The sequence below is a fragment of the Corylus avellana genome, chromosome 2 (genome assembly GCF_965113065.1).
Source record: "Corylus avellana chromosome 2, dhCorAvel1.hap1.2, whole genome shotgun sequence".
Classification (NCBI taxonomy): Eukaryota; Viridiplantae; Streptophyta; class Magnoliopsida; order Fagales; family Betulaceae; genus Corylus; species Corylus avellana.
In genome coordinates, this window is record NC_142491.1 from 19,528,453 (window position 1) to 19,554,222 (window position 25,770).

Here is a 25,770-nt window from a genome sequence, read left to right on the forward strand (position 1 = left end):
ATTTTTGGTAGTTTGGGAGGGACATTGTTACAATTGAAAGTTTGGGGGGGACATTGTCAATTAAATGGTAGTTTGAGGGGGTTATGTGGACTTTCCCCAATTTTCTTTAAATTTGTAAATTTCAATGATTCATCTCATTTAAGCGTTTAAGCGTTTAAAATAAATCATGTTTCAAAATTTAAGAAAAGTAGTAAGCTACCATCATCCATGTCATTAAATGGGAAAGTTACCATCATCCATCTCAATAAATTCTAAAATATGACTTATTTTAAATACTTAGATGAAATAGACGAGATTTATGATATGGATGAGAGTAACTTCTTCATTAAATTCTGAAACATAGCTTATTTTAAATGTTTAGATGAGATGAACGATTGAGATTTATGAATTTATGAATCTTAAATTTAAAATGAATTTTAGAAGATTTCAATCCATTTTTTGTTATGTTTTTAGCGTATATTGAGTTTCTTGAGAACCATATTAGGGAAATCCCATGTCTTTTATGGTAAAACTTAGGAATGCCTTTTTTTGGTATTTGCTTCTTGTACATTGTTTTAAATGATTGAGAAATTTTAATGTTGTCATATTAAGGACTTGATGAATTAGTATCCTCTTCAATTTAAATAAACTGAAGAATATTCAGTTAGTTATATTAGAGAAATATTTTTGTCTTTTCAAAAAGTGAAAAAACACAAATACCTCTCACATATAACTAACTCGATATTGAACCGGAGAGGATCCCGTTTCTATTTTGATTAAACTCAAAAATTATTGTTTCTGTATTTATTGGGTTTGTTAAATCACAAAGATAAGAAAAATGTAGACTTTAATTATTTAAATTAATATTTTTAATATTATAAAAAAATTTCAGCTTTTGAAAACTTATTTAGGATTGCCTTAGAAAATAGAGCTTTTATTTATAGAAAATGCCTGAACAAAGTTTTGTTTTCAAGTTTCTCTTAAAACACTGTTGGTTTATGCTTTTTTAGAGCAACAAATAAAGTAATAAAACAATTTTTTTTTTTTTTTTTAAGTTTTTTACCAAACAGACTCATTTTTACTCGAGCAATTTTTAAGCATATGTGTAGACACAAAATAAAGATCTACATAAGATATTAGATGAAAAGTACATATATATTAGATGAATATATCAAAACTTATAGAAGAGTGCTACACATCCCAAATTTTTATTCAAAAAGTTAGTTATCAAATGATGTGTCACAATCTCATGTGATTTATTATTTTAGGAAGCGTGTCACCAACTCATGGGATGGTGACACATCATTTGAGAACCAACTTTTTAGAAGAAAATTTGGGATATGTAGTATTTCTCAAACTTATAAAAATGAAAAATATAATGTGTGTTTGGTTGTCCATTTGAGTTTTTTTTTTTTTTTTTTTTTTCTATAACATGTAACTTCTTTGAATACAAGCATAAATTAGGTTGACATTTAAGAAGTACATATATTAGATGAATATATCAAAACTTCTAAAGATGAAAAATAGAATTTGTGCTTAGTTTTCCATTCAAGCATTTTTTTTCTTCTTTTTTTTTAATAACGTGTAACTTCTTCAGATAAACGCATAAATTAGGTTGATATTTACGAAACGTATTATCTCTTAAAAACTCAAAATTGTACTTAAATCTCTAAATATAAATAAACTACCCCAAACATGGCAATAATGGATTTGGTAGTTGCGATTTTGGGCGTGTTTGGTTTTGCATTTAGGTGCCTAAAAGCAATTTTAATACTTAAAAGGCTTTTTCTTCACAAAAAATATCGATTTATTATTATTTCTGCAAATACAAATTTTGTAGACTACATCTTGCAAAACATGATACTTATATTACTACAAGTGTTTCACGTTGTCGCATTAAATCTCACTTTTTATCTCACATAGACAACTGCATACCTTTTTGGCAAATTATTAAGAGCATATTTGGGACTGTATTTGAAAAATAGAGCTTTTAAGTAGGAAAAAAAAACGCTTTTTGGCAAAAGCTTTATTTTTAAACTTTTGTCAAAAGTGCGTTTTGACTATTTTTAGACCCTTAAAAGCACTTTCAATTTTTTTACCAAACGGATATTTTTTTCTTCAAAAAGATTTTTAGGCTATTAGAACTTATAATTTAGAGAAGAGAAGAGAAATGAGAACATGAAAGAGAGAATCAGAGAATTAAGGTGGTTCAGCCTATGGCCTACGTCCACACATCAAAGCCTTTTTGTGGCTACATCTTTTCTTTTAACTTTTTTATTATTTGATTGTATACAATGCTCTATTTATAGAGAAATAGTATGAGAACATGAGCTCTTGTAACTCTTGTCTTAATATCTTCAAACGCACATCCAAACATGCCTTAATTCTTTCACTTAACCCCCTTTGGTAGGTTTTTTTTTTTTTTTTGGTCAAATAAAAAAAATGCATTATGTGTGACACGTGACCCAAAATGCTAATACTCTTACATCGTGATAACTATTTTTAAAAAAGTATACAAAACTCAAGAGAGGAGACTGCGAATGTAAGATAAATATTTTTAAAAAAGTATAAAAAACTCAAGGGATCGAAGTCTCTCAAAAAATGACGTGGCTTTTAAAATTACTATTGGATTTATGATTGATCATTATTAGATTTTGATCAAATGATAATTTTAGAGTCATCTCATTTTTTAAGTAATACAAGATGGGCTTTTAGAATTACTTAAGACCCACGGGTCTCAATGGCCAAAGAAGTTTTGTTTTTTTAATTGTACTTTCACATATGTTATAGGGAGCATAAATAGTAACAACGTGGGCTAAGTGTTAAATAATTTTAGAGATCAATTACAACTTTTCAAAGTTGGAAAAGTTATTACCATTTCAAAGTAAATTTGAGAGAGAACAGAAATTTGAGTGAAGTATGGTTTTCTCCGTTTGTTTTGTTTGTTTTATTTAAGAGTCAACCCAATTAGCAATAACAGGTGTCATTTTAAAAAGATGCCGGCCTTTTAAAACTAGTTTATTTGCACATTACTAATTAGTGAGTGTTTTAAACACAATTTCAAGTCAGGACAGTAGGTTGTGATTACTCATAAGGTGACAATTGTAAATGGACAAAAGCATATCATAGTCAATTGCAAATTTGCAATGGAACATCATAGGATCTCCACAAACAAGGCTAATTGTTACGATTGTTGTGTCTAACATGATTAAATATAATCTTAACTATGTATATATAATTGTTTGAGTACCATTTTCTTGTAAGCTGATTTTTAAATGTGAGTTATATGTAAAATTTGTATCATTTGGTATTAAAGTCAAACACCACGTCACAAGTCCGACTCACGAAGAGAGTGACCTATGGGTTTGACTAAAATACTAATAGGTGAGTGAAACCACCAAAAAAGAAAGGGTTGTAATTGGATCAGTGTCGATAGAGTTGGCCGCCATGGATGTTAGCTGTGAAATAATGGTGATATGTTACGATCCTTGTATCCCATATGGATTAAGTCTAATCTTAACCATAAGTTCTTGAGTATCCTCTTCTTTTAAACCGATTTTCAATGGTGAGTTCTACTCAAGTTCGTTTCACTAATTTTTGAGCAATTTAGATATTTTTTTAGACTATTGTAAATAGAAATCAGTGCGGCATGATTCCAAGACGCTTGTTGAAACACAGCCATATTAAGGTTTCCTCAATCTCTAAAAACATACCTTGCATCTAGGGAACATTGAAAGATCAGTTTGATAGACATTTTCGATTGTTAAATTCCATAAGAAATAAAAATGGCTCTCCCTTCTATATATTAAGGTTTCCTCAATCTCTAAAAACATAGCTAGCATCTAGGGAACATTGAAAGATCAGTTTGATCGACATTTTCGATTGTTAAAATCCATAAGAATTAAAAATGATTCTCCCTTCTATAGAATTTAAGCATTTTTTCCTCGTTTCCTACTGATATTTTTTAAAGTTAGACAGCTAGGTGATATTAGTTAAAGAAATTTTGGAATCCTAATAGTATTAGGATTAGATAGAGGATTGTGTATTCCAGTCATATTATTTCTTTATTATGAATTTTGTTTTCATTAGGAGAAGATTATTTTTTCTTGGGGTAGCAATTTGTAATTTAACGGACCAGACCTCTTAACCATAATCTACTAATGTTGTGCTCGGTTCATGTCGTGTTTATAAGCTGTATACAAAATTGTTAGTCCTAAATGTCGCATGTCAGGTTTGAATCGTGTTGAGCCATAAGTATAAGACTATATATATACTGAGATAGTTGAGAGAATGTCTTTTATCATTTCTCAACTTCAAATGGGTTGCGTAATATCTAGCTAGCTATTTACATTGTAGTTGCTATTTATTTTTAAGAGAAACTTCATTTATTACTCTTGATCTTTCATTACTTTTACAATTATGTGTTAATTTAGTGTATTCATTTTTCAGTATTTTTCAATTTTGTCCATTCGTTAGAATTTTTCATTAAATCATATCAAAATTTTCAAAATATATAAATGTATATATATTTTTGGGAAAATTACAGTTTACCCCCCCAAAGTTGTCAGTGATTTGCAATTCCGCCTCCAAAGTTTCAATTTTTGCAATCCACCCTCCTAAAGTTTCAATTTTTTGCAATTCAGGCAATCCGTCAGTCAAAGCCGCTTTGACTGACGGAACAGTGATCATGTGCGCCACACGTGATCACTGTTGGCCTTTTTGTACCCAAAATACCCCCATGCTTTTCCATCACGCACGCACGCCCAACCCAACTCACGCCCAAAATACCCCCATGCTGGAGTTCGTTGAATCCCTAAAACCTGGCTTCGAACTTGGTTGGCTTTGCTTAGATCTGGCTTGTCTGTGGGAGGAGAACAAGGTGTGGGGCAAGCACATGGAAGAGGACAAGGCGTGGGGCAACGCGTTAGCTTTCTGGGATGCTCTCATCTCCCAACATCTTTCTTTGAGCTTAGACTTAATTAACCAATCCAAATGCAGCACATGGTTTTCCTGAAGATCTGTATGCCACCAACAAACAAAACATACAAGCAACAAATTGACTTGTGCGATCCCTTTAGGAAGACTGTCAACAAAATGAATAATTAAAATTTGAATTAATTTTGTAGAAAATGACATTCAAAGTTTGAATTAATTTAGTGTTAAAGGGGACTTTGTCTTTGAACACCAAAGGGGGCAGAGGAGGAGATTTCGATCTGTTGCAGGAGATTCCGTCATTTGGGCTCTCCATCTTGTTGCAGGTAAAGGCAAATTTTCGAGCAATGACCCATCAACGAACTCTGGCGAAGGAGCAGCATCAAACGACGCCGTTTGCTGTGGGTAAGGTGTGGGTGAGGGCATTTTGGGTACAAAAAGGCCAACAGTGATCACGTGTGGCGCACATGATCACTGTTCCGTCAGTCAAAGCGGCTTTGACTGACGGATTGCCTGAATTGCAAAAAATTGAAACTTTAGGGGGGTGGATTGCAAAAATTGAAACTTTGGAGGCGGAATTGCAAATCCCTGACAACTTTAGGGGGGTAAAGTGTAATTTTCCCTATATTTTTTTAAATTTTACTCAACCCCTAGAATCTTATCACTTTTACAATGTAATGGTCAGCACCTAAAGATTATAGGCACCTAGCTCACACTAACGCAGCTGCTGAGCCGAATGATGGTAGTATTAGGAGGCAGTCTTAAACTGCCTTTCCCGTCGCCATTACCATGCAACCCTCACAAAGCACCGCCACAAAAACTAACTCTTTTGTTGCCCAAATGCGCACTAACCAAACAAGCCCACCGCTTCCTCTCCACCCTGACCACCACCTCCACCACCTTGGGAGATCCCTCAGCCACAGACAAGTTAATACGCAAATTTGTGGGAAGTTCACCAAAATCCGTAGCTCTACACACCCTCTCCCATCTACTCTCCCCACGCACCTCCCACCCCCACCTCTCCTCCCTCGCCCTCCCCGTAAGCACCAACCTAGTCATTCATATTATGCTCTCTTTCTGTCATATTTTTAAGAACCGTTCTTGCTCGAACTCCAATCTCAGTAATGTTGGTTGCTGTTTTTTTTCGCAGTTGTACACGAGAATCACTGAAACCTCTTGGTTCAGTTGGAACCCAAAGCTGGTAGCGGAGCTCGTGGCATTGCTTGATAAACAAGGCCATTACAATGAATGGGAAAGGCTGATTTCTGAAGCCGTTTCGAAGTTAGAGCAGCGAGAGCGAGAGCTCGTTCATTTCTACTGCGAATTGGTGGAGTCTCACTCCAAGCGAAGTTCAAAGCGAGGATTTGAGGCTTCTTACACTCAACTGAATCAGCTTCTTCATAGCTCCGCCTCTGTTTACGTCAAACGTCGATGTTACGAATCAATGGTCGGGGGGTTGTGCGAAATGGGTCGGCCTCGCGAGGCGGAAAACGTGTTTGAAGAAATGCGCGTGAGAGGGCTGAAAGCGTCGCGGTTTGAGTTCAGGTCTGTTTTGTATGCGTATGGGAGATTGGGATTGTTTGAAGATATGCAGAGAATCGTGCGCCAAATGGAGAATGAAGGTTTGGGTATAGACACTGTCTGTTCGAACATGGTTCTTTCGGCATATGGAGCTCATGACAAGCTGACAGAAATAGCTTCGATGCTTCGGAAAATGAAAGCTTTAAGCATTCCCTTCTCAGTCAGGACGTACAACTCGGTCTTGAATTCATGCCCAAGAATCATGGCAATGCTAGAAGTCATCAATGGTCTACCGCTTTCCATTGAGGAGCTGAGTGGGGTTTTGAATGGTGATGAGGCTTTGGTGGTGGAAGAATTGGTTGGGTCATGTTCTGTTTTGGAGGAGGTAATGGAGTGGGATTCTTTGGAAGCTAAGTTGGATTTGCATGGAATGCATTTGGGTTCGGCCTACTTGATAATGTTGCAGTGGTTGGAGGAGTTGCGCCACTGTTTGAAGGATGGGAAGCATGTAATTCCAGGGCAGGTTACCGTGGTCTGTGGGTCGGGAAAGCATAGCAATGTTAGAGGTAAATCGCCGGTGAAGGGTTTGGTTAGAAATATGTTGGTTCGGATGAAGAGTCCAATGAGGAATGATAGGAAGAACAATGGTTGTTTTATTGGCAAGGGGAAAGTTGTGAGAGACTGGCTATGTTGATTGATAGGAGAAACTGCAGATCACGGATTGGCTCACGAGTCAAAACAATTCAGATTTGAGAGCATGGAAATTGGCTGTTGTTAGTTTGCATGTAATATAACATAATGGATTGGATCCAAATCCATGAGCTCAAAATTTTGGTCAATATTGTACCTCACTAGATAGGCAAAAGATCATCCTTTACAGCTTGCCATGAATGCTACACTTTCTTCCTTTTGTTTTTCGGGAAGCCTGGCTTTCATTCTCCTGAAGGTAATGAAGCTCTATTCTCTCCATGTAAACTAAATCTCAAGCACCCACCTGCAGCTTTATGGAAAATATTATCATTTGAAACGTCAACATAAACATAGCAAATGTTTCCACCTTCAACCAAAGAGAGTCGCATCATAGCTGACAGTAGTACAGGAACAGAAATATTATGTATATACAACGGAATAAAAAATAATAATAATAATTAATTACAAAATGCCATTTTACATAATATAATACAAAAAAAAAAAAAAAAAAAAAAAAAAGAAGAAAAAACCTATGCCGACCCAAAGTAACATACAAAAGGAAATATCTCATGTACAGAGAGTCCTTTAGGTATCTAGGTGGAAATGCTAGTGCAACTGAACATACTGCAAATGTTCAGTTACTGCTGCAAAGGGCAGCATACAGTGTACAACACTTCTCCCTTTGACTACCTCCTTAACCAAAAACCTATCCACAGTCCCATGTAGGTGGTCCACTCTTTGAATACTGTCACCTTCAGCTTGTTCAAACCTTCAACAAGTTATAGCATGATCCATGACAAGGATATTCCCCCATAGTGAAACACCATCTTGCAGAAATCTGCCAAAGACACATTCTCTCTACGAATTACAAGGCTTATTTCAACGCAAAATTGAGTAGCTATCTAGTTTCACCTGTATAATCATGTTAACCCTGCACTTGCAACAAAACATTCTATATCAATCATAAGGTGTTGCCTGATTCTATGCAAAACCAAATAACTATTTGAAATTCTGAGCAGTCATCAGTTGAGCATGCACACAAAAAAGCAATCACAAGAATTCCACAGAATCACAATTAGCGCACGCTTGGTATGCAAAATAACTTTAAATGGAATGTGAACAGTCATTCTTTTGTTTGGCTGCACATTATGCCTAGCTATTCCTCTAAATTAAGGAATAATTGTTCCTCTAAAAAGTGAGATGAATAGCTATTTTGGGGAAGAAAATGAGTTTTCCAAAAAATGCATTTTTTTTTTCTACAAACCTAAAATTTATTAATCAAGAAAAAAAAAATTCAAAACACTCTATGGCTGGCCGGCCACCCTAACAGAAGACTGGGATTGGTCACACCATCCTTGGTGCCATTGAGGGTGGCCACGACCACTCCCAGTATTCAGCCAAGGTGGCCAACCATTCCTTGGGATGGTCTGCCACCCAAGAATGTTTTGAATTTTTTATTATTATTAGTATTATTTTTTTATAAATCTTGGGTATTTTAAGAATTTTGATTCAATTCTAGTGAGAATCTCATCAAGGATAGATAGGTAACAAACAATCATATGCTGCACCAAACATTCTCAGATTGTTGTATGATAAATTATGAAATTTCATGTTGGAAGCTGATTGTTGGGCATCCTACTAAGGAGGCTGAGCAAGCCAACAAATGTAGGAATGCAGATTTGTATAAATGGGGCGGTTGGAACCTTATATATCTTAGAGAGATCTGAGGAAGAAAGCAAACACAGCACTTGAATGTTGCAAAAGACTGTTGATATAGGTAAAGATCATAATTAGTTCTCCTATGAAGTTAGCCAATCGTATCTATCAACTGTTTTCCACATTTCCCGGTCACTATCAAAGATTCTGTTGTGGAAACAAAGGCCTCGAAATTATATATACAGAGGAAGAAAATCATGCAGCATATCTGACCTGGACTCAGTAGAGGAAAAACCTCTCTATTCATTTAACTCCTAAAACCATGGCATCCACCATATATACATCTTGCCAAGATTTTTGTGAGATACTGCTTCTGCAATTAACCGACGAGCCTGACCTTCTACAGCTAGAGGCAAAGATGGTGCTGCCCCAACACCAACAACAACCCCTTGCAACCTTGCCTCAATATTGCTGATGGCTCGCTGCAAGATTCAAACAGAGGATGCTTAGTTGTTAGTTTTCAACCATATATTTTACCCACAAACTGATCTGTTAAAAGCCAAAACCAAGATATCAGGATCATTGACTTCAATATTTGTTTAGGCAAGCCAACACAGTGATTCAAGTCAATTGAAAACTCTTTTCTCAGAATACATATTGAGCATAGAAAATACATAAAAGAATATATTCCACCGTTTTAAGGTTGAGGATGCTTACTTAAAACATCAATCCACATGCTATTGTAGTAGAAGGTTTACTACTACATCTTCCTATCTCCATAATTTAGCAAGTTCAAAATTTAACGGCTGCAAATATTGATTAATAAGTTTAAACTCATCATGCAACTTTTTTACCCACAACGTTCAATCACCACAAAATACCCCCTTTCAACTTTCAACTCATTAAATATAAGTTGTTTTTCCATCAGGTAGATTTACATACAGAAGATGCATAAAATTTAATGAAGAAGGTGACACTATGTTGGACTAGGAGTCAATTTAACAGAGGCAGAGTAGGGCAATGCTTCACTTACTGAAAAGCACTTTTCAATTTTAGTCAAGTTGCAAAATAATTGATTTGTTTGAGCCTCAGAATATGTGAAATTAGCCAATTATGCAACAATGAACCAATGTCATTGTAATTGCTTAATTTGAGAAAGAACAGCATAGCTAAACTTGTTATAACAAATCAGCAATGATAAAGGACATGAATGAAGATCCAAACCTGTGCATGTGGATTCTGAACCTCTATGCCACTGGACTTGTGAGACTTTGTCCATTCTACAAGCGGATCATGAATGAAAGTTTCAAGAACACTCTTCAAAGTCTCCCTGTGTGTCCTCAGTACTGACAGCGTGATCTCACAGACCCTCAAGAAAATTCCTTCATACCCAGTGATGCCCAAACCATCAATCATGTTCTGTAGGTTATACAACAGTCCATAAGTATAAAAACCCAGGTTTTGGGAACTACGTGTCATCAGAAATAAGAATTAGGTAACCATTCAATAATTCAAATATATAAACCATGAACTATTCAGAAACATGGAATATTATTGGAACTATACAACTTTACATGCACAGGAAAACACAAGCAGGCTAATATAGATAAAATCTTTCAATAAGTATGTTAAATATGAATATCTTGCCACTATAATTTATTTCAAATAATTACTAATTCCACACAAAAATTTTAGATAACGTAATCATTAGAAAATCACAAAAAATGGAGTGCAACCCAAGTACAAAAGGCATAGCAAGATTACAGAACAGATATATTCATTAAACAATTCTCGTTAGATTTTATTATATCTGGTTACAGATGCTCAACAAAATGTTGAAAACAACTCAGGACTTCCCAACGACTATAGAAAATATGATCGCAATCTAAAAGACATGAATTTGAGCACTTAGCTAACCTGGGTTAGCCTGAAAGGCACCAGCTCAGGCTTCTCTAACTGCAAGCCTTTGTCAAATAAGCAACTGAAATCAACGTGAACACAATCACCTGTGGTAGAATCAAAAAGAATGTTTTCACCATGTCGGTCACCCAACCCCACGATATGCCCAACCATGGACCACACTGCGGTAGTGTGTGCATAGGCAACCCGAGCCCTAAACCAAGCAGCCGGCTCAGAGAAAGTGGTCAAAAACCATTTATGAAAAACTGGTGGGAACATTGGAAGAATCTTGTTCTTCAGCAACTCATCATCCTGCATTTTACCTTGGCATTGATCATAAATCCGTTTAATTTGAGGATTTGTTTTCTGCCTATCAAATTTTCCACAGGTTATGTAAATGTCCTGAAGTATATGCCGCAATCCACGAGTGTGAGGCACCCATTCTACCATACCACAGTCCTCTGTTAGAGGAATCACCGCAAAGGTGCGAATGTAGAGCTTCCTTCGACGGCTTTCAGGGTATTTGGATAACAAACGATTTATCATTGCGGTGAACTCCATCATACGTGCGTCTTTCCTGAGGTCATCCTTGGGTTTACAGAGGAAAGGACGTTCAATGCCATCACTGCCCATTAGAACAATCTGAAATACAACCTATTGTTAAAAGATGATCCAAAGACAAGTGGACTATGATAAGAGCAGTGATCCAATTGTATCGTCCAAGAAACATTCACCAAAATCAACATAATGCCTATTCCCTGAAATTCATATCAAGTAACACAAAATACTCCATTTGTCCCATATTGTTGTACCTTCAAAATTCAACTTTTTACGTGGACATCTTTAATGCTGGTCTTTATAAATGAAATAAAATTATCAGTTTTCAAAATTATCCTCAGTTTAAACTCAAATAAAGCAAATTAAAAACTGGTATTGACTTTTCAAATAAAGGATAAATTATTAAAATTGTGTCTATTGACTTTTCAAAGTGGATAAAATTGTGGAATATGTCCAAAATGCAAGAGAAGAATATGAGATGGAGAATATCTAAGAGACATGCAAATGCAGAAACCACTATATATAGAACTTACTTTCTTAGGTCGCTGAAGAGATGAGAGAATCTCAGCTTCATCAGCTATTCCTGATATTGTAGGAAGATCTGTGGCAGAAAAGATATTAGAGGTAAGCGAGTCTGTGAGATTCACATCATATGTTGGTAGAGTAACAGTAAGAGATTGTTGTGTTGGCATAATAATTCCCAGTGGCATCATCCTCTTCAAGGCACTAAATTCGGTTGAGATATTAATGGTCCTCGATTTTGGCTGACCAGCATGGAAGCACAACTTGATTAGATGATCAATCAGAGTAGCAAACTGAACAAACAAATTGTTGCCACTATTTCCTTGGCTGAACCCTTTTCGTGCAGCTTGTATGATTTCAGCAGCTGCCTCCCGCCTTGATGGAACGGTCGACTTTGAAACAGCCGCCATAATCCATAGAGCTTGCTGTGGGTATTGCCGAAGCACTGAAGTGATTATGTGTTTGACCAATCGAACAATTTCTTCATTTTGGTGGCAAATTCTGGAAACTAACTGAGGCAATACTGTTAACCACTGATATGCTGGCAAATCCTTCAGACAGCCACGCATAATACTCATTACCTGACAAAATAATAAAGGAAAGAACATACAGTAAAATGGAGGAGGCAGAGTCTCAAAGTGGTTATAAGAATAAAGTTAATTTTGGAAGTATTAGAGTTACCTTCCCGTGGACACTTTTCCAATCTTTATTGGAAGACGAACCACTTCTTTGATAAATGCTCCCAAATTCAAACCACAGGGTTAACAACCTTGGAAGTGCTTGAAAGAGATTTTTGTGGCCCCTATGTAGCCCCTTTGCATAAAATAACAGTACATCAGGCACATAAGACCACCAGCGCTTCTCAGTGTTTACATTTGAAGAACCAACAACAGCAGAAGTTGGGGGCACTATCCTGGGACCTAAATCAAAATTCTCCTCCTGACGTTTCCTGGCATCAGCAAGCAGCTCGTCACAATACTTGGCCATATAGAAGTATCCTTTCTCCCACTTAGGCTGTAATTCCCTCACCCTGGAATAAAGACTTATCACATCCTCTTTCTGCTTCTGCCCAGTGTAATGGATCCACCTAGAATAGAGGAGAAGGGTCTTCGCTATATCTCGATTCTCATTCAAAGCCTGAGTATCACAAACCAAAGGCGGTGGGTTCAGTGGAACCAGTGAAAGGCTAGTGATTGATGATATTGCAGCGGAGCCTACAACCTCGACAGGCATGTTCAGGAGAGCTTGTTGAAGCTCCGCAATGGCACCATCAGATCGCCTAGTACTCCACAGAAGCTTAGCCTTTTCCTTGTGGTCGTTAGGTGCACCTGAAGCCTGAGCTTCAAGAATTGCCCGGTTTGCTGTTTCATAGTGACCAGCCAAGCGACAGAGCTTTGCATATTGAAGCCAGCAGTTCCCAACTTGAGCACCAAGACCACTGGCACCAAAAACCAATCTTCGGAAAGCCAGAAGCGGATCCCTTGCCCAAAGTGATGGCTGAGTAAATCTGAGACGATTCTCCCAGTTCTCCATCACTTTTGAGAATCCCTGATCACCCAAATGAAATGATTTCTCCAAGAAAGAATCATCAACAAGAAGACTCTGGAAGTCTTCCAGCTCTCTTAGCAAGTGAAGTTTCACAATGAATGGGTAAGCCCGTGTATAGGAATCCATCCCAGCAGCAGCCAGAGGAGCAATCAGAGCTTGCTTGGACAATGCAATTTTCTCGGCAACTGAGAACTGATCCTTCTTCATCATTGCCTGGAGAATCTTTGCAACATCCATGTCAAAGGAAGCATTACTCTCAGAGCTGCTACAAAGTAAACCTTCTTCGTCAGCTTTACTAAGATACTCATCCATCAAATCCCACCTGCCAAGCCTCCATGCAGCTTGCACACCTTGCATGCACCATGTTTTCTTGTATTGGGGAATCCTAGAAATTAAACCATCCACATGAGTTACCATGGCCTGAAGGTGGCACATGTTTAGTAAACAGTTAAGTACATCAGAATGCCTCTGAACTGAAGTGGGCTCCATTTGCAGAGCTTGTTCACAAGAAGTCAAAACTTCGGCCCAGTTTCCTGTTTTTTTGTTTATTAAGAGCTGGTCTTGTAACCTTAAAGACTTTCGTAAACATGCCAATCCAGATAGACCATCAGGCTCATCCAGACAGCTGTATATTTCCATTAGATATGAAATATCTTCATCCTCAAAAACTCCACTCCTCTCAGCCGCAGGGTTGAAAGAACCTGACTTGTCCTGCACATGAGACTCAAAGTACATTAAAGACCTTGCATAAGCCTGACACCTAAAAGAGGCCCTGGCAAGTGTCACCTTTGGGATTGCAGTCAGAAGCTCTGAAACATATTTACACTGTACAAGGAGTTGGCCTTGATCTGTCAAAGAAGTTTGACGTTGATCCTTTGACTTGGATGTTTGTTGCTTAGAAGCTGATGATTGGAAAGAGTGGGAAAGAGCTAGTTCTTGTTCAACATCATCCACCCATTGCCCAAGATTATCAAGAAGAGTGAACACAGCCTGAATGCAAACTTCACTTTGCCCACCACTGACTCCATGAACTGTTGCCCCACTGTTTTCTGATGCAGCAGCATCAAGAACGGATAGTATTTCTTCTGTTATGCCACAGCGTGCCTCCTCAGTACCATGGCAGACAGCATCTAGGACTAAATAAGGCAGCAGATATATAGCTGTTTGCATGTCATGACGGACTATACCTCGACAAGCATTAAAAATACTAGCACGAGATCCAGTTGCATGCACAGTTAGTTTCCTTATCCAAAAGAAAATCCATCTTCTGAATGACATAGATGGGCGGTAAATTGGGCCGGTGAATGCAGAATCAGCCACATTTGGAAGCTGAAATCTAGAGGTTAAGCAAGGGGCAATGATCTCTTTAACATAGTTAGAGAACCGGTCCCACAGTTTTTGACCCCTCCTATTCATCTCACCACTACCATCTTTGCCCTTAATTCTAGATGCAATGACCTTTCGAGATTCCTTTTCTTTCAGTGTCTGTGAAATAGAAGCAGAAGCATTCACATCCAGTGATGCCTCACAACCTACAAATTTTAGCAGCTCTTGTATCGCCAATGCAGCCGAGTCTTGAATAATGGTGTCTGGTGCAGCTCTGAAAGCCCTGGCCAGATGCTTGTGAATCAATTCAAAGATAAGGTCATCATCCGAACATTCAATCTTAAAGCGTTGGCATGAAAAACCCTTCACTTTGGCAGGGTCAACTGCACCCAGTGCTCCAAGGCAATCAGCACAGACCAACTTCAGCCGCTGTCCTACTGCAGTCCTTGATTCTTCTGCACAGCCCCTTAGTAAGGATGTGATCAAAGAGCTCAAAACATCCATGTCTGAACCAGCTTCAGCAGTGATCAGAGCTGTAACCTCCTCTCTTCTTAGGTTTAGCAACTTGCTGAACTCGCACACTACCATATACCTCACATTCAAATTCTCATGATTCAAACCATCAACAACATCTCGCAATTGATCCTTCAAGGTCATTGACCCCCGCGCTTCTTGTATGGCTTTGTTAACTTCTGTTAGAGCTGGAATACTGGGCAATGGAGGGAACTCACCAATATGCTCCTTTAGGATAACTTTGTTCTTTAAAACAAGTTCTTCCAAAATTTTCACCACTTTATCCAAATTCACTGAAGGTTTTTCTTTCTCTCTCTCCAAGAAAGGAATAAGAGCAGCAAAAACTTGAGAAATTACATGTTTTGTGCTAGATGGAGATACTTTTGCTAGCTGCTCAATGAAGAAATGCAAGACCGAGAGGCCCTCACTCTGGAGCGATTCTTTATCGATAGCATGCATGAGAAGAACCATTAGTTTTGGCACATAAGTACTAAGGTGAGAACCCATCATTTTAATCAGCATCTCAATACGTTTTAAGGCTTGTTCTTTCAGCGATAAATCATCAGCATGGAGCATTTTTCTATCGATACTGTTAAGGAGGCCAACAAAATGGTTCCTCAAAAATCCTGGAAGATCTTCACCACCAGTTAGAACTCTAGCAACTTCTTTAATCATCTGAGGTACTCTTGCTAACCTGTGAACAGATACAAAATCACAATGCTTGGCAGAATGACCAATAGTAGTTGCATAGATTGCCACCTAATAAAATTGTAAGTATAATATATCGGCTAAAAGCTTCTAACTTTGCTCTGCAGTCACTAGTCAGTGGTCCCAGGAATCAACACAAATTAGTGACTAAAAAAGTTTAGTAAATGCGCAGGCAATATATATATATTGATAAATAATAATAATATTGATTAAAGAAAGCGGAGAGGGGTGCAACCCAAGTATATAGGTAGTTATTAAGAACTCCTTCATGGCCTAATAAAAGAGAAACATTACAAGACACCTACAAATGCATAGAAACCAACATCTATGAAAAATCACTACCACAAACAAAGGCCAGGAAGTTTTACCAAACAAAAAAGGAAAAAGAATAACCAGATCAACTATAGTAAGTTCCATAACTACTTGCTAAGTTCTGGTGAACTTGTGTAGAGATTAGTACCTTTTGCTTATCTCATCTGAATCACCACCATCCAGAAAGCAAACAAGTTCATCCAAAAGGGCAGGTAATGCAGCTGAAAAAATTTCTTGCTTGTCAGAGCCAGTATGTGTATGGTAAAATTGCAAAGCTGAGAGCAACTCTTGCCCATCTGCTTGGTGGAGAGCAAAAGCAAGCACTTTTGGTAGCCAATTAACTATCAGAGGCACCATATCAGTATTTAAACACTTGGCCAACTCATATAAGGTGTCAACTGCATGATCATTATCCTGCTGAGACACCACAAGCTTCGGAAGAACAACAGGAATCATTTTCTTCACAAGTTCTTCAGTTTCAACACCAAAAACAGCTTCTGCAAATTCTCTGACCATTTCTGGACGGCTTGCTAGCCTCACGGATAGATAATCAAATAGTTCATTTCGAAGATGAACAGCTTTTAGTAGGATAAGTTCAAATCCTCCTTTAAGATGAAAGTAGCAAGATTTGTGTATTAACCTTGATGCATTCATTCTCACCGTCACGTGTTGATTGTCTAGCTGATCGACCAACAAGATAAGAGAAAACAAAAAGAGTTGGCTGTAAATATCAACTGCAATCATAATTTCTGCTGTAGATTCCAAAAGAGTTTCGAAGATTTGGGAATCTTCAGCTGCAGCCAAGGCATGTTTAATTATATCCAGGAAATTTTGTTCTTTACTTGTATTCGGACTGCCCTCATCAGAAAATAGACAACTCAAAATAGGATCCTCAAGGAAGGAACTAATCTGAGTGCAAAATGCTTCCCTTACAGCCTTCCGTTTGTTAAGGAGCAGAAAATCAATGCATTTAGTCCATTCAGATCTAGTTTTAAGCAGAACATCTGCAGTCCCATGTACAAGAATCCGTCGAATAATTTCCACACAGGCAACTTGAACCTCTTCCGATGACTCGTCATAAAGAAGTTTAAAAAAAAGTGACTGCAGATGGATGAAATCACTATCCAAAGTAATCTCCATCCTTTGCATATCAGGTGGATATATGATTCTTGAATATACTTCAGCATTGTGCACAACACTTCTGTCACACTTTGAACACCAGAATCCTTGCAGTAAATAATCTACTGTCTGACTATGTTTCTCATTGTTTATATTCAGAAATAATTTGCACACACTTTTATCTAGACCATCTACAGCAGTACAAGATCCATAAAGGCATGACAAAAAACCAAGAGAAAGGGGAACAATTTTCTTAACATTCACATGCTTCTCTCTCCCCAAGAACCTGCAAATTGAAGAAGAAAAAGGTAAACAAAAACAAGAAAAAAATTTAGTAAGATGTCCTTGCATTAATAATTTTAAGCACAAGGACAACAAAAAAAAAAAAAAACTCAAGGGAGTGAATCTCACTTTGGCACTTCAAACATCAAAAGCACTCTAGAATGTAAAGTACAAGTACTGAGCAAACAAAAACCACATGATGTCAGCTGACCACTCACACACTCCTCTGACCCATAAAAAAGCAAATATTTGTATGTATATATATAAAGGTAAAACAAAAATTAATCCATATCACAGCAACATAACCAAGATGTTGCTCCCAAAGCTAACCTTATATTGAACATTTGATATAGTTTACACCACACAACTAATTCAAGGCTGAGTGACAGACAGAATTTATCATGCACTTATGCTGATAAATAAAACATTCAAAAAAATTATATGGAAGGTGATCCTTGCCTACAAATGATTTCAATAAAAATAAAAAATAAAAAAAAAAACCGATTTAATACTTGTACGAAGGATTTTCAAGATGCCAATACCAAATCTCTGTCTAAACAGAAAAAATTAGTACATGAGATACAAACGTGCCTTTTATGCAGCCAAAACTAAATCTAGTTCCTTTATCTAAGCATATAAGCATCACAATCTACAATATCAAGTCTCTTACTAGCACCAGCTACTTCTTATTAACTTGACTTTCATAAAACTAATGTACAACCAATCAAGACATGAAAACTACATTGTGCACTTGACAAGTGAACCTGGCCAGGCCTGAATAATGTGAGCTACAATGTACAAGAACAGAAAAGGACATGCCACTTAAATGGAGAATTTCAAATAAGCCAAGCTAGAACAGCTGCATAATTAATTGTATTCAGCTCATTCCAATCCTAGTCATCACAAGAACCATGACTTATGGGACCTACATCTTGTTCACTATATGATAGTCACTTCATCCATACAAGACAAGAAGATTTAATGCAAACTCTTTGGGTAGACTGATTATCACGATAAATTCCTAAGGTATCAATATGGACTGCAAAAGATTCAGACAATGAATTATTAGAAGTTGTTCAAAACTTATTTACATGTCAACTTAAGTATACTGACAAATTATCAAATGAGATCAACCTGCACACACTCCTATATATGTATGTCTATCCATATAGATATATTTTATTCAATCGCCACTTATTTCAAAAACTTAACCTGATAGAAAATAGTAAATTTAATTATTTAATTTTCACTTTAACACATCCCACACGTATGGGCTCAAACTTCCTCTCAACAAGTGAGGCCCAACACGTGGAATATTAAGTGAAATGAGGGGTGAATTACAAAGTCAGGTTCAAGCTCATGACCTTTACTCTGATAACATGATAAATTATCATTTATCTTAAAAGCTTAAACTAATAGGAAATATTGAATTTAACAATTTAATTTATACTTTAACACTCTCTCAAACTCCAGCACACATGCAATATTCCAAGTGATATCTAATTATTCTTAAGCTTTCAAGATAAGTGGTGATTTAAGGGACATCAGAGCAAAGGTCCTGAACTCAAACCTTGTCTTCGTAATTTACCTCTCATTTCAATTAAATATTTAACGTGTTGAACCTCATTTGTTAAGGGGGAGTTTGAGCCCACAAGTAAAAAAAAAAAAAAAAAAGTGTTAGAATATTAATTAAATGATTAAATTTATCGTTTCCTATTGGTTAAACCTTTTATGATGAATTGTGGTTTAACACATTTCATTCCTTTCACTTTAGTATGCCATTGTTTCCATGTTAATGCATCCATCGGTAGTATAAAACCCAACCACCTTGGGGTCTGACTCTTGTGCATATATGCATACTCTTGACCTAATCAACCCTAACTTGTAGCATAATTCTTATTCCTAAGTTAACTTGTAGCATAATTCTTATTCCTAAGTTAATAATGTTCAGCCTTAAAAAGCTTATTCTTAGTTTGAGTAAATTAAGCTTGTAGAAATTTAAGCATTCCTTCTTGGTTCTACTTTCCCAGTCAGTCAACAGTATACTAGTTATGTTGTTCAATTTTATGGACAAAAAGAAAAAAGAACAAAAAAAAGTTTCAAGAAAGAAGAAACATGTCATGAATGAATACAATTCTGTCAATGAAGCCTTCAGCCAAAAACTTCACATTGTGTGATCTCCTTAATCTATCCCAAGTCTTGTGACTCACAGTCAAGAAATGACAAAAGCAATCAAACATATACTGATCATATATGAAAAACATGTAATAACAAAAACAGGTCAAATAAATAACTTCAACAGTTCACTTACTCCACCCTTCTGAATATATGTGTCAGTACACCGAGACCAGACCAGAAGACAATCACTGGCATAGAAACGACAGCTTCAAGTCTAACTTCTTCAACTTCATCACGAAGACTCAAATCCAAGACTTCAAGACCAATTTCAGTTTTTAAGCTAGAACCAAGCTTGGATGCAACTTGAACTGATATACATTTTGTTTTCCATGTATTTTGAGGTTCAGTAATCAAAAGAGAATGAGACCAGGGAAGCTTTAGTACCATAGATAAAAGGTCTGCACTATTATCTGTAATTTTGAAAAGCTTGTTCTCCATAAGCGGGGTACCTTGTAGAGAATATATAGTTGGCATTAAGTCACAGATGACAGAATAGCAGCAAAGTAGAAACATGTAGCAAATTTCCAGAGGATGGGCAGTAAATGGAAGAGAAGATCTGAAATTTTCACAGCAGTAAATAGTCTTCTCACTCCAAAACCTATAGAAGAGAACTATCAAATTTTATACATATCTTACTCTCAAGTTTTTGTATAAGATCTATTGTCAAAGCACATCAACATTGTTTGATGAAATGCATTTCATGATTTCAACCTTTTTATGATCAACTTTTTGAGCACGTGCAAATTATGAGCTCAGTAAAGCCTTTGTTAACAGCACATATACTAGAAAGCAGCAAATGGTAAAATTAAAAGAAGTTCACTTCCTTCATCTAAGAGATATTTAGAAACCGTCATCAAAATTAAGAATTTTTAAGAACTAGAACCAAGATAATATATACAATACAAACAAGGTTGGTGCAGCCTTGATGAAGGTTAAGTTTGTTGCCTTACTTTGCAAAAGCAATATGCTGTGAATTCCCTCCAGGTAAATGGAAACGTCACGCGTCATTGAATTCTCTTGCTTTGCCTATGTGATGTAAATCTCAGTTAATAATAGGGTAAACTGTAGTGAGTTTATGAGAAGAGTTTGCTCATTTAAGCCTACCTACCAGCTCGCATATCCTGGGAATCCATGCATACATCTGTTGAAAAATGAAGATTGACAGATTGGTATCTGGGAATCTAGAGAAGGCAATGCAAAGCATGCTAAGAGCCGTCAATGCAACATGTGGACTTAAAGTATCAGTTCCAGCATCAGGAGAGTTAAGATACTTAACAAACGAAAGAAGTGATTCATGCATATCATTTGCATATTTGTCTTCTCTTTCACGAGTAACTATGCAAGTGTGCTTGCTCTGCACCTGAACATTAGCATCAGATGCCGTAATTTCATTATCTAACTTCTGACGTTTGACCTTGAAAGTATCCACATCTGAAATAGGCCTCTTTTCTCCAACCCTCAAGTTTTCAATTGATTTATCACTTGACGTTAATAAATCTAGAGCACTACAATTTGTTGTTCTCCCCCCAACACTATCAAGACCAAGAATTGACAAAGCTACTCGAAAGCAATCTATCAGTAGAAAGCACGGTTCTGGAAAACAAAGTGCACGAATAAGAGATTCTGGCCTCCAGACATGAGGGGGGCAAATTTTAGCAATCCTGATGTACGCATTACACAATGCAACCTGGATAAAAACATAAGTCTAGAATTAGAAATTATTATTAAGTCTCCCGAAACAATTCAATCCCTCAGATTTATCAGGTACCCAAAAATAAGAAAAATGCCTCACAAGAATAACTAAGCTTGACTAATAACGACATTTTTCAAAGTTAACCTTAAGCTCCTGGCTTTTGGTTCTCCACAGTGACTGAAGAAAAACACTGACTAAATCTGCAGCTGTTAGCTTGACAACATCATCAGCACACCTAGAGTGTAGTGCATGAAGGCAACCACCCAGGGACGAATCATAAGCCATATTTCTGCAATGTAAGCCTAACATTAGGGAACTAGGGGAAACTAAGCAAATAATACAGTTTGAATAACTCCTTTCATCCTCTTCCAAAAAGATCACATGGAAAGTAATATTTCTCAAGACTAGAAAGAATAGTCAAAACTTATCAATAAAAAGAATAGTCAAAAACAGCTGATTTCTAGCAACCATATTTGACAGATACATAAAATGTTTCTAGGAGAACAAGAAAAACAATCCAATGCAGCAGAATATCAACATTACAAGAATATACTGGTAGCTGAATGGCCTACCAGACAATTAGATATACCAGTTCTAGTTTATATAACCATTAGAGTCCAACCATTGAGATAGTAACAATTTGAATAAATTTGACCTCCTACAAAAGCAAAATATATCAACCATGGCAAAGCAATTAAGACAATCATAAAGAATATTAACTCCTATATACAGTATCATAAATGTTATAAAAGCAAATTATTGACTTAGAGTTTCATCCATTTAAGTGATTTCACATGCAACATTAAAGCTTAATGATAAGAGTTCTACCAGCCAAGAACAAGTTTCAAACATCTGAGCACATACCTGAATACAGGAAGCCCCTCTTTGTCCTCGCTTAATATGGTGGATATTGACTGGATTAAGTTTTGATATGAAAGAATATCATAATTTATCACTGATCCAATGTTGCGTGCAAAGTCAAAACATGCCTTCCACAGAATTTCAATTGTCAGGCAACTGTATTATAAGGATACCATGAATCACATATATAAACAAAATGAGACAATATTAGACCAACAATTGCATCAACAAGCTCACAAGTTGAATGATATACTAACAGAAAGAACTCATAGCTCTTGCCACCTACCATTTGCAAATCAGCGTCACCATAACATATAAGAGAACATGCAGAAGAAACAAATGGCCCATGGATTAGTCCTTCAACATACAAAGTTCCTTCAGTTAAGCATCGACTGAGAAGCTTAATGATCCAGGTCACAAAAGGTCGCCACCTCCTTTTTCCCGTAAGATTAATCATAATTCCAATGCCATCAGTTGGTTTATTACTTTCCGGAAGATCTCCGAGATGATCAGGATCACTAAAAATTCCCGTAAAGGACTCACAGAAACACTTTAAATTCAAACAAGTCGATTCTGTGATATTTGAACTGTCAGCAGAGAGCAAAGCCACGTACAAAAGATCTGTATGACGAGAAAGGCAAATAAATTATCTTTGTTATATACTTTTGGCAATTTTAATGCCTAGCAAATGTTCAATCCAGACTATCATATGATTAGATCAATATGGGAGACACATACCACAAAACCAATTAAGACCCATAAAACAAGTAAAAGGAGCATTCCTACTAGCATCTTTATTAGGATTAAAAAAAAAAAGGTTCAAAAAGAACTTTTAATACCTTCAACAACTAACATGGAATCAACGAAAAATTGTCGGTACGCATCTCGTGCTCCACTACGAAGCAAGGATAAAAGGGATCCAATGGTCTCGAAAATTACTCCATGTCGAAAGCTGAAATCATGAATTCGAAAAAGAATGAGCAATACACAAAGTAACATTATAAAAGTTCTACACCAAACAGCCAAAACTTCACAAAATTTACTAACCGAAAGGCAGGTTCCGCAAAGAAAGGCAGTACTCGACCGACCACAGGTAAAACTGCGCTAGCCTTCCCATGGTAAAAGACTCCAGGAAAATTCCTTGCAGTGTGGGAGATTAGCTTCAATACAGCTATAACTTCTCTCTCATTGGCTGCAAATAAATTAAAATTAAATTAAAATATTCAACCTTGAATTTGAATCTTTTACACAAAACCTTGTTTCTCGTTCTCTCACTGTCTCTCTCCTTTTTTTCTTTTTCTTTGCATATTTTCTCAGTTTCAACTAAAATTATTAGCAATGTGAGAGATTGGATTCAATGTAGCTAAAAATTCTCTCATTCACTGCAAAATAATAAGAAGTTTAAAAATTATATTAAAATCTTCAACCTAGAATTTAAATCTTTTACACAAAAATAAACTTTCTTTTCATTTTTATTTGTTGTACATTTGCTCAGTTTCAACTAAAACTCCTTGTAGTGCAAGAGATTAGATTCATCACAGCTATAACTTCACTCTCATTCGCTGCAAGTAAAAAAAGATCAAATTAAAATTTTGTATCTGTTTTTTTTTTTTTAACATCTGCTCAGTTTCAACTAAAATAATAAAATTCCTAGCAGTGTGAGCGATGAGCTTCAATACAGCTATAACTTCTCTCTCATCCGCGGCAAATAAAAAATAAAATTAAACTAAAATCCCTTCTTTTTGGAACATTCGCTAAGTTTCAACTAATTAGCTCAAATAGTGAAGCAGACACTTTCGAGTTGATGGAAATGGCATTCGTTTTCCTTTCTTTTATTCATTTTCTCGGGAACCAAACAGAGAGAAGAAAAGTCGGGAGTGAGAGGGTACCGGAGGGAGAGGGGACGACGTAGGCGTGGAGGAGGTTGGGGAGGACGGCGCGGAATCTGGTCTCCAAAGCGACGTCGTCTCCGATGTGTGTAGGAGTCGACGAGGTCGCAGCTATGCGCTCTCGTAGCTCGTGTACCAGGCTCGACAGGTTCGCCATGCCCACTCATGCCCCTCTCTCTCTCTCTCTCTTCCCTCCCAATTTCGAACCTGTGTTATTAGACAACAGTAGGGGATAGTGCTTGCCAGGCAACTGAGCGGTGGGCCCACGTGAGAGCATCGAGCATTCGAGCCAAACCCCTCTACTTGGAAAACCAAAAGAACTCCAAAAAAATATATATAATACAAAAACAAAAGGAGAAATAAAAGAGAAAGAAGCATGGTTGAAAGAATTAATTTAGGGTGGAAGAAAATTATCTTTGTTTTGTATCCCACGACTACTGCTTTGATCAACATTTGCATTTAAATTATGATAAATTCGTCCCCAAGAGGTAGTTCAATCGGCTGGGACCACACTTAATGAAGTGGAGGTCACTAGTTCGAATTCTCCTCCCCCTCTTGCGCGAACATGTCAAAAAAAAAAAAAAAAAAAATTATGATAAATTCATGTTTGATAACAATTCGTGGGCATTAATGGTAAGCCATATTTTGTGGTAAATGATTGGATTTGAACCCATTACATTAAACAAAATTGATTAACAAGACAAATAAATGTAATGAATACGTTTTGTTACACATTGTAAAATATGAATGAACCCATAACACACTTAATGTTTTTGTCACACCACACTGTTAAGCTGCAGACAGCCTATTTTAGCTAAAAAAATATGCTTCATTACAAATATCATTTCACATTTTTAATACGATCCAAATAGCGAGAATCAGTTTTTCTAAAAAACATTTTCATCTAAAAACACACTAAGATTAGAGATAAAAACTCGGTCCCAGTTCTCGGTTAGTGGCCAAAACGGGCAACCAAAGTAGGGGTATCCAATTTTTGATTTTTGAAAATTGGAACCGGGTATTCAATAACCGATCGATTTCGGTTGGTACCTAGTTATTCGGACCGGGTAACTTGTTTTTTTTAATTTTTTTGCATTTTGGGCTTATTTTAGATATTTGGCCTAATTTTAGGGATTAATTTAACCATTTTGTGCCCATTTAAAAAATAAAAAATAAATAAAAATTAAAAAAGCCTTAAAATGCCCTAAAATTACATTTTAAAAGCTTACCTAATACATGAGATTAAACATCTACATATACAACATATATGATATATCAACCGATTCAACTACAAATCTCATTCTTATGAGATTAAACACTAAATAGTAAATATTAACATGTCAAAAATAACCTAAAGAAGTGATTTACGATTTTTGTGAACCCTTGACTTAAAAAAAATAATAAATATACTAACTTCGAATATATATATATATATATATATATATATATATATATATATATACCCGGTTACCTGGTTATAACTTGTTATTTAAAAACCCCAAAACCAGTAACTGGAACCGGGCACCCCAGTTACCAGTTTTTTCCAACTAGTTTTATGGTTTTTCAGGTTCCGGTTTCCTTTTT

At 36.5% G+C, this 25,770-nt stretch overlaps 2 protein-coding genes across 5 annotated transcripts; one reads left to right on the forward strand and one right to left on the reverse strand.

Moving 5' to 3' along the window:
• Positions 1-5,627: 5,627 nt before the first annotated feature.
• LOC132166011 (pentatricopeptide (PPR) repeat-containing protein) lies at positions 5,628-7,343 on the forward strand. The gene is made up of 2 exons (XM_059576751.2): positions 5,628-5,950; positions 6,062-7,343. The coding sequence occupies exons 1-2, from the start codon at positions 5,648-5,650 to the stop codon at positions 7,124-7,126; spliced, it is 1,368 nt and encodes a 455-aa protein (XP_059432734.2). The 5' UTR covers positions 5,628-5,647; the 3' UTR covers positions 7,127-7,343.
• A 291-nt stretch (positions 7,344-7,634) lies between these two features.
• ATR (Ataxia telangiectasia-mutated and RAD3-like protein) lies at positions 7,635-24,412 on the reverse strand. 4 transcript variants are annotated; one of them, XM_059589807.2, is made up of 16 exons: positions 24,187-24,402; positions 23,345-23,489; positions 23,137-23,249; positions 22,584-22,918; positions 22,301-22,425; positions 21,581-21,725; positions 20,852-21,430; positions 20,694-20,769; positions 19,877-20,192; positions 16,313-17,569; positions 12,439-15,838; positions 11,769-12,338; positions 10,696-11,319; positions 10,003-10,197; positions 9,052-9,260; positions 7,635-8,053 (listed from the first exon to the last, which is right to left on the reverse strand). In XM_059589807.2, the coding sequence occupies exons 1-15, from the start codon at positions 24,341-24,343 to the stop codon at positions 9,093-9,095; spliced, it is 8,205 nt and encodes a 2,734-aa protein (XP_059445790.2). In that variant the 5' UTR covers positions 24,344-24,402; the 3' UTR covers positions 7,635-8,053; positions 9,052-9,092. The 4 variants fall into 4 exon arrangements, with proteins under 4 accessions (XP_059445790.2, XP_088369287.1, XP_059445807.2 ...); XM_059589815.2 differs by lacking the exon at positions 7,635-8,053 and having other exon boundaries at positions 8,871-9,260; positions 24,187-24,412; XM_088513161.1 differs by lacking the exons at positions 23,137-23,249; positions 23,345-23,489; positions 24,187-24,402 and having other exon boundaries at positions 22,301-22,453; positions 22,584-22,730.
• Positions 24,413-25,770: the final 1,358 nt, after the last annotated feature.

Coding starts and splice junctions, on each gene's coding strand:
- LOC132166011 (XM_059576751.2), top strand. CDS start 5,648: ATGATGGTAGTATTAGGAGGCAGTCTTAAACTGCCTTTCCCGTCGCCA. Junction 5,951..6,061: donor TCTCCTCCCTCGCCCTCCCC/GTAAGCACCAAC, acceptor TTTTTTTCGCAG/TTGTACACGAGAATCACTGA.
- ATR (XM_059589807.2), bottom strand. CDS start 24,343: ATGGCGAACCTGTCGAGCCTGGTACACGAGCTACGAGAGCGCATAGCT. Junction 21,431..21,580: donor CCAAAAGCCAGGAGCTTAAG/GTTAACTTTGAA, acceptor GTTTTTATCCAG/GTTGCATTGTGTAATGCGTA. Junction 9,261..10,002: donor TTCAGAATCCACATGCACAG/GTTTGGATCTTC, acceptor TGAATCTTGCAG/CGAGCCATCAGCAATATTGA.